Raw genomic sequence first — 9,818 nt, forward strand, 5'->3', positions numbered from 1 at the left:
ACTCAGTGCCATCGTCATGTTACAATTAACCAAATAGTCAGGATTAAGACTTCAATTACCTCTTCAGCAAAAATTCTGCAAGTTCAGCTCTGATAAACATATTTTTTTAAATGTCAAAATCATGAATGTCAACTATAAAGTAAACGTTACCGGTTATGCTTCTTCACAAATTAAAGTGAAAAAAGGCTCCCTAAAAGGCCCCTGGTTTGTGTTTGAGGCCACGTTATCATGCCCCTGCCAATCGCTAATCATCTGCCCATAGTTTCGTACATACATCACCACCTACCATGACTAAAAATTTAAATATGAACATTTACATGAAAGTTTCGACTCCGACAATGACATTTTCGCTCATTCCGGAATTTTTTTAAAGGATGGAAGTTACAATGTATGTTTAATTATTTAAGGTAACTTGATTAAATTGAATTAGATTGGATCTTAAATTGTTGTTCTTTTCATTTGTATACTTGAATTTGAATTATATGAAAAAATTTTTGCGCAGCGACCGCATTTTAATAAATTCCTCAAGTGTGATTAACTATTCCAATATACAAAATTTTGAAGAATACATACAAGTTAATATATCTTATAATAGTTCATATTTTTGTATTGGTTTCAGAAACATATTCCAATATCGTATTCGAATTGCATTTGAAGTATGAGTGGCCTGACTATAGTCAGTTTTTTACAATAGCAAAAATTTTGTATATCTTCCTATTCTTGATTTAGTGTCGTTGCATTTCGTTCAAGGACGCTGCAATATTCATATTTTATATGCAAGCTACAGTGAGATCATCTGAGATTGAGAGCTCCATAAGTTTCCTGTGATACGCTTCGAAGCTCCCAACTATTTGCGCTGCGCAAACATTCTTTTTGATAGTCAAGCTACCCTATTCAAAATGTTAGCTGACAGAAAATCGTCCAACTTAAAAGAATCCAAAATTTTAAAGGCAAAGCTGTAGTCTCTGCATTAAATTTTCATTGTCCACACTCACGATATAATTCAATGTATTAAAACCTATTCACGAAACTAACCCTTCGGGTATACAAGCATTATAGCGTCGGTAACTGTAAGTTATCCTTGTATGCTGTAGACCTGAAGTGAATAGCAATGCTAACTGTCATATGCACTCACAGACACACATAATTTCCAATGAAATACAAGGCATGGGATGCGCTCGCGCCATGTAAGCGTAAGCTGGCCCGCAGGCGGCAGCGAAGTGATCTTGTATTATGTAGGTGGAGTGGCTGTTGGGGCTGATGAGACCTGCTAACTCTTCCTAAGTACCTTTCTAATAGACCATAACTCCTTCTCACCAAACTCCTTCGCTTCCTTAACTATATTGCCGCGTTTTTTTTAACGGGAACCGCTATTACCGCTCAGCAGTGAACCTGCAGTGTTTACTTAAAACGTTGCTGCGCATCCATGCTGAAATTCTGCGTCGATTTATCTGTGGACGACCAACGGCTGGGGTTTTGGTTGGGAATTCTAGGGTAACTCTGATTTTCTTGTTCAGGTAGATCTAAATATGGTCCACTTAGTGAACCAAAGATTACTCACAGCCTGATTCAGATGTTATCTTACTTTAGTTATTACAGTATCACTATTCATGCATAGTTGTGATAGGCAATATTGAACACATCTACTTATTAGTTGACGCAGACGCTGATAGAGAGATAGATAAAATATTTTATGCTGTTTGATAATGTAGAAGATTATCTATTGATCTAAAGTTATAAGGGTAGAGGAATCGAACTATCCTTATAATTAATTAACGCTAAGCTAGTTAAGTGAAAGCTGACCTATATTAATTTGTGTCTATTGAATAATTCTTTCACCGCAAATTGCATCACAATGATAAAATAACAGAACTGGATACAATGATTTGTCTGACTAAGATCAAGAATTTTATCACGTAAATTAGATGATTCATTGTGTTTATTGCCCCTTTTATAGTGTTGTATATGCAATATCCATTTATTTGTCCCTGTCACAAATAATTGAACGTATACCTATTCAACAAAATCAATTCCTAATTGAAACTGTTTCAACGTGATTTGCATGGCGGAGAGTAGGCGTGTATATGCAATATCTATTTATTTTTCCTTATTACAAATAATTGAACGTCCATTCAACAAAATCAACTTCTAATTGAAATTGTTTCAACATCAATTGCGTGGAGGAGAGTAGGCGTTAGAAGCCTAACGTATACACGCTACTACCCACGCACCAAATGTTGTTGCTGTAAGACAACGTCCCGTGGACCATCCCATGGTGTTGCTGGTGTGACTCAGCCGCGCGCCGGCGATAACGCGACCGCTGCAACCCAGTGAAAATTTAAGAAGCTGGGGCGACTCTAAATTTTGTTACCCAGTGAAAATTTATAGACGCGGCAGCTTCTGATTTGGATTACTAGAAGCTGGGGCGCCTCTAAATTTTGTTACCCAGTGAAAATTTACAGACGCGGCAGCTTCTGATTTGGATTATAAGAACCTGGGGGCGACTCTAAATTTTGTTAAGGAAGCTGCGTCGGGAGCTGCGATGATGGCGAGAGCGGACAACTTTGGAGACTTGTAAACAAGTCCTCGTAGATTGAAGGACTTCTTGGTAGATATTAGTTCATAGTGAACATAAGTTCTAGTAACCGTGAGTTCTTAGTAACCAGGAGTTCTTAGTAGCCAGGAGTTCTTAGAAAATATGAGTTCTTAGTAAATATGAGTTCTTAGTAAATATGAGTTCTTAGTAAATATGAGTTATTAGTAAATATGAGTTCCTAGTAAACATGAGTTCTTAGCAACCATGAGTTCTTAGTAACAACCATGAGTTCTTAGTAACCAGGAGTTCTTAGTAACCAGGAGTTCTTAGTAACCAGGAGTTCTTAGTAACCAGGAGTTCTTAGTAACCAGGAGTTCTTAGTAAATGTGAGTTCTTAGTAACCAAGAGGTTCTTAGTAAACACAAGTTCTTACTAACCGTGAGTTCTTGGTAACCATAAGTTTTTAGTAACCATGACTTATTAGTAAAATAGGATTTCTTAGTAACCATGACTTCTTAGTAAATATGAGTTCTTAGCAAACATATTGTCATAGTAAATATCACTTCTTAGCAAACAACATATTGTCATGGTAAATATGAGTTCTTAGTAAACATGTTGTCTTAGTAAATATGGCTAATAAGTAGATATGACTTCTTGATAAACATGACGTCATCGTAAATAATACCGAATGTTCATGATGATTACTTATTTTTACTGGACTTGATTAGTTGGACTGAAATTTTCTCTATGGACATTGGTTTTTAATTTTAAACATATATTTTAACATATAACACACTTTAACACATAACACACTTTAACATATGTAACAACCACTTATATATTTTTCCTATACACGACATGAATTTTATGCGAGCATAAATTCTTTGAAAAAAAAGAATTCTTTGGCAACAGGTAGATTTTTTAGTGCGAAATCCTATTGATAAACGTGTCTTATCAGTATAACTGCTTTCATCGTTGACAAGACAGCATTAAAAGCATGACAACATTGCGAGTGGTGATTTGTTTGTGAAGCATCACGAATCTAATATGTATATTATCAGAAGCATATCTTCCTCATGAATATGATTTCGTCATGAGCATGACTAATTTATCTTCTAATCTTATCTTCTATCTTAAGAGCTTATAAGTAGAAATTAATTTTGCATGAGCATGATCTATTCGTATACAGAATTTTAGTTTTCTGTATTTTAGATTGCAATAATTTTCCTCTAGATAATTCCTGCAAGAACTTCTCCTGGAACCGAGTGTTCTTAGACATTATCTCATCTAATATACCATTTTGTTCCATTGTATCCTAATGAATGTGATAATTTCTAAATTTTATTTCCATTTATTTACAAGTCTGTGAAAACTGTATTGTAAGTTGATACTTTAATGCTGATAATAATTGCGATGACAGCTTATCAACTCTACTGAGCAGGCACTGACTGGGGGGTTCAACGTACTCTCAATTTGAACTATTTTTTGAATTATTTATATTTTGAAATGATGTTAAATAAATTACCTGCTCGCCAAGCATGCATTTATTTCCATTAAATTGCTACCAGATGATAATCTTAACACCTGCAAACTAAACTTAAAAATACAAATTGATCTCAATTGTCTTTATTGAACAAACTTATTGGTGTGACCACTGAATTAATGATAAGATTTCAATCCATCAACAAAAAGTGAATGGTAAGATTTCAATTCATCAATACCCCTCCAAGTCTCGCAGTGTTTATAATTGAATTTATAAATGAATTTGGTATATGACTAGGTATTTATATTACTACTATGCAGTTTTGCACCATGTGGCTTTAGATGTCCATTATATAAAACTTATAGTGTTCTGGGAGCTCCCAAATAATAACGGTATACAGCTATTATTTGGGAGCCTCGAGAGAGCGGTTGACGCTACGTATCCGTCGCAGAGCGCCAAAACGACGGTGGTGACTTTGGCGATGGGATTGTTTATAGAAAGTTCCGAGTTCGAAAACTAGAACTGAATGATGCACATAAACCCCATAATTAGGTAAAACCCTCGCTTCATTAAAATATCCTCGCCTCATTTAAATATATATTCATTTAATGTGCATTATTGGAACTAATTGTGTCCTGGGAGCTCCCAAATAAGGGATTGTTTATAGAAAGTTCCGAGTTCGAAAACTAGAACTGAATGATGCACATAAACCCCATAATTAGGTAAAACCCTCGCTTCATTAAAATATATCCTCGCCTCATTTAAATATATATTCATTTAATGTGCATTATTGGAACTAATTGTGTCCTGGGAGCTCCCAAATAGTAGCGGTATAATACGGCATTTAATGTGCCTTGGGAGGTCATTGCATTAGTACGGCATGGCGCTGCCCTCAGCCCTAATATTAACCTTTTTTTGCGATTGAAAGACTCGAGCACGACTACAGCCTCCTTATGGCTGTGCTGCCCTGACAGAGCACTTCTTATAAAAGGCGCTCCCGAGATAACCCAATATTTATTGGCTAATTTCTCGCTATGGCGACCTCCCTCCTCTGCTGCACTTCATATTTGTGGGCTTCGCAATGATCGCGAGATGGCCACTTCTTGTCCACCCTTACTTGGAACTCTGACTTTCTTTTCTATTGTGTAGCATGTGTCTCACTTAACCATTTCGCTCACTGGAATGCCAATCTCTCGGTCTTCATTCATAAGCCGTCCACTACAACTGAAACCGTCCACTTATAATTTAAGAGAGTAGCTCATGACCTTTCTTGTGTACGTCATACGCTCGTACAGCTCATCACTATCCTGAGTGGATACTGCAAAAACAATCATTTAATGAAACAAAAACAGTTCATTCAGCATTGGTGTTGCGTGATCATAAAAAAAGAAAGCTATGAATTTATGGAACTCTCACTGGATACTTGAGCTCAAAGAGATGAAGGATTTAGTTGCACTCGATATTGTTTAAGCATTCCGGAACGCCTCATAATCTTTAAAAAAAATTGACCTCACTACATCAACCTCATAATGGTCTTTGCATAAATCACATGTAAAAAATTCCACGTGTGAAAATTCCATACTTCAAAAATAAAAGAAGCTGAATATGCGAGGATATTTGGTTGCATGGCAAGGGTTTTAACTAATTATGGTGTTTATGTGCATCATTTACTTCTGGTTTACATTTGATTGGACTCTGAACTCTCTATAAACAATCCCATTTTCATAGTCACGCCCCACCGTCGTTTTGGCGCTCTACGCCGGATACGTAGCGTCAGCCGCTCTCTAGGCTAGTCTCCAAGACCTTTGTACCCTAACGAAATTTAGAGTCGCCCCAGCTTCTGGTTATCTAAATCAGAAGCTGACGCGTCTGTAAATTTTCACTGGGATATAAGTGGCGCTCGTTCTGACTAGATTGGACTCTAGCAATGCCAGAATTTATGGACTTCCGGCCACTTAATAATAAGGTCCACTTCGTTATGAACGCTGCTATATACGCTACTCATGTGTAATAAGCAAAAATTCGTACAGCCTGTGAATCGAGTGCTTCCTCATTTTTATCCCTTCTCATCATTTCTCGTGTCTATCTAGTTTATGTTATGTATTAAACTTATGTGTAACGGGCCCTCGAAGTTTGTTTGAACCAGACGACACGATAACTACTTCGTAAAATAGTGACACTTGTTACCTGGGGGGATTTAGGTCTAAGGTTGAATATTAATTTAACGAATCGCGACTAGTCTTCAATTTCATACTATGATGCAACACGCTGTAAATTATTCCCGTAAATATAATTTTGTTATACTCACGCTATTTGTGATGGAAATTCATCAGCAACATAATTAAACGAACGATATTTCTTAAGGTGAAGTTGAACGGATCGGCTCGTGTAAATGAGATATTATTTAATATAGGCTTCGTTATTTTCTACGATTGAATTCATTGAGTAAATAGCGTTCTGTCTGTCTTCTTATTTGTACGGTGTTAAGTTACAATGCAATAACATGAACCTTTTTGTTAAATTTGGCTTATGTGCGAACGTATTACGAGATGAGATGAAATATTTGAGTTGTTGAACATAGTTAATTAGCAGTGCGATGTGACTGCAATTAAGAACCATTGAAGTCATCTGCTATATAGGCTTATATAAATAAAGAATTAAATCACAAAAATGAATAAATATATTCGTAAGCTCCTGTTAACCAGGAAATAATTCCACTATGCAAATATTGGTCGAGTTATATGTGGCCCATAAGTCCTGAAACAGCTGACAAGAACTAATCCACCCTTTATTGTCACTTGGATTTCACGTGAGTTCATATGGCGCTGCGGTATTAAGCCTGGCGCCTGTCCACAACCCCATTGACAATGTGAAGGTAATTCCCCTGCATTAGGTTTGTCTGGGGTACAGTAACTCTATTAAGGAAGCCTAGGCTCTGTCATCGCCCACACGATCAATATCGGTCAATCTGCACCGCTTTGTTTTCGGTCGCTTGTCGCTGACAGAATCGCATCGTAAGATTGAGACGAATGTGCCCTAATATTCGGCAGATACTAATTGCTTTGTTTCGAGTTGGCTGTTGTTCATTTGGTGCAGCACGGCCATCTGCTTCTCTTGTTCAGCCTTACTGAAAAAAAGACGCGGCATATCGACGTCTTATTTGCCGCCCATTGTGCGGCTCCGAGTTTCATTTGGAAATTGCTTTACCGGAACTTTTAATTACGTTGGGACGTAACGGTGACCATAACTTATTCTTAGTGCATTGTTTCTCAAATTCATTCGCGTAAATAGTTCAGATGTAATTTCTGAGACCTGCAAAGTATTGGCGAAGTTGCGGTGTTGGTGTTACTCTTAATCGCGCTCTTTGAGGAGTGCGATCGGACTTTCTCGAGGAGTTCACTCCCAATATACATTTTACTTAGATTTTAATATTAGAAGTTAGTAATTTTTTTAAATTGGTCAATAAATTTTTTATTGAATTATTAAAGATAACAATTATTACGAGGAACTTAATCTAACGCAGTTTTAAACTAAGTTTTCTCAAAAAAAATCTTTTATTGAACTTATCCCAAGTTAGATTAAAAAGGGTTATTAGACGACGATGAAAACTTCTTTCAAAACAAGGAATTAGATTTATTATCGTATCATAATGCGTATGCTGTTACTAAAACATAATTAGAAATATATTTCTGCGTACTTTTTGTAGTAGAATACATATGCACGCGCTTACTCGCGACGTGATTATATCTGTAATGCAAGATTACTTTCAGAACCCTGATAGAAATTTTATGAACAAGTACGAGAGCATGCAGATGTTATCACTTGTAGAAAGTTTCTGCTTATCCTATTATTAAGGAGGATAAGCAGGAGGATATTATATATATTATAATAGTAATAATTATAATTATTATCCTATTATTAAGGAGGATATTATTATTATTATTACGCCGCCATCATTTGGCGGCGTAATATTTGTTTTTCTATTATTTTTGTTGCTTGGGCTGCGTCACTAATTAAGATGTTATTTTTAATCTAATATTTACTACATAAACACTCAAAAATGTAAATGAGTTTACTTGGAAGTAGCCTAATCTGCAACTTTTGGTAAAGACAAGTAATGCAAATCTTGAAAATTAATAACCATAATTTTTCGATTGATTTAGTCATCTCTTATTCATCTTTGTAGAAACAAAACTATGTTTATTTATGCGTATCACGGTTTTTACATCGAATAACTTTTTCGAGTTTTTTTCCTATCCTGCAATATTTCTCAAGCTGCAATGGATAGTTCATCCTCTATTTCTATCTGCACATGCTCGTCTTGTTTAAATTTTCGTCCTAGATTATAAAGAAAAGCTCAAATTTTTTTGCATTATTTTGAAATTTTGCGACAACTTTAGAAATCCGCCTTTAAGAAAGCAAATCTTCTAAAGTGAATTAAATGGGTGAATTAAATGAGGCTGAGCGTTTTTCTGCAACTCATTATATTTTTGTTATGAAACTAAATTTCGTTCGCTGTGCTGAACACTTGGTTTAGATAATAATAGTAAAAAGATAATAACGTACGCAGCATTGAAAAGCGAAGAAACGAACTCGCGTACTTATTTAACGCGATCTCGCATTCAGTACAGGGGTTGGATAAACAAATGTTGGGTCAGTGGATGTGGTGGTGTTTGAAAAGAAAGTTAGAAATTGTATATGAATCGTACAAGGAATATTGCAGCCTAACGCTAATGAAACTCAAAGTTTCCTAAGATTAAAGCTCCTTTTAATTTTTAAAGAGATATGCATTCATGAAGACGACATTTTCTGTCATATCAACCATTCTGCTTGTGTTCAAATAGCCGGGCTTTATTTTTGCTGGTTTTGCTAAAATGAAAATCCTCATTCCATCTCAAAATTAGACTCAGTTTAGCAGTGCAATCTAATACACTTTAGCGGCCGTCGATGTTAGTAATTTTTGATCGAATCTCCGTATTACTGATAATTTGTTTGATTTTCGTATTTTTTTCTTTCTCATGACGGAAGACTGATCTTTGTGTTTATCGTTACCTGCACTAATACGAAAGATAAAACAACGAATTTTCACATTTTTGTACGCGATTTAAGCAATATCAATGTATTCTACAATGTTTTACATTTTATTACACTCCGATCAAGTAAAGCGTGTAGCTAATACCCCTTTTGTTTTCCAGACAACTTCACGACAACAACATCCACACGATCACCGCTGGGTCGTTCCGCGACCTGCAATCCCTCGAGAGAATGTAAGCATTTATCAAATTATAGAGTAATTAGTGGAACTTGCGTATGTTCTGATCGTAGACGGAACTTTGTTCTTATATATTGAGCCTCAAGTTGTTTAATCTAGCGTTTCTGCATGTAAAGACGGTATAGATTCCTTGCTATTATACTCGACTCTGATGTGCTGGCTTAGGCAAAATTGAATTTAGACTATTTATTTTATATATTCTATTAGTTAATATATTCTATTATATAATTAGTTTCTTTACAATATGAATATTACAGCCAATGTTCTGAAATGAGCGTTAACGCAGCCGAATAATTCTTTTGGTATTCGCATGCATTCTGCGATATGCTCGTCTCAAGAGAAGCCATAATTCATAGATCATCATCATGAAAGCGTGAGCTAAATTTAATTAAAGTTAGATTAATGAATAAATGAATCAATTGTGTACAGGTTAACAAAAATTAGGTATAAAGTTTTATTCATTTTTCCTTGGACACAACTAAAAGAAATATTTTAGTTTTAAACGTTTAAGATTTCCCGTAACTCGA

General features: G+C 35.6%; 1 protein-coding gene across 1 annotated transcript in view; it reads left to right on the top strand.

Annotated features, from left to right (window-relative positions):
• LOC108674890 overlaps nt 1-9,290 on the top strand; it is a 127,166-nt gene extending 117,876 nt beyond the window's left edge. The window contains exon 5 of the mRNA XM_047882621.1: nt 9,215-9,290. Coding sequence (XP_047738577.1) covers nt 9,215-9,290 — 76 coding nt within the window. The remainder of the gene's footprint in view (nt 1-9,214) is intronic.
• The last annotated feature ends 528 nt before the right edge of the window (nt 9,291-9,818 follow it).

The sequence above is a fragment of the Hyalella azteca genome, unplaced genomic scaffold (genome assembly GCF_000764305.2).
Source record: "Hyalella azteca isolate HAZT.00-mixed unplaced genomic scaffold, Hazt_2.0.2 contig10907, whole genome shotgun sequence".
In the NCBI taxonomy this organism is placed as follows: domain Eukaryota; kingdom Metazoa; phylum Arthropoda; class Malacostraca; order Amphipoda; family Hyalellidae; genus Hyalella; species Hyalella azteca.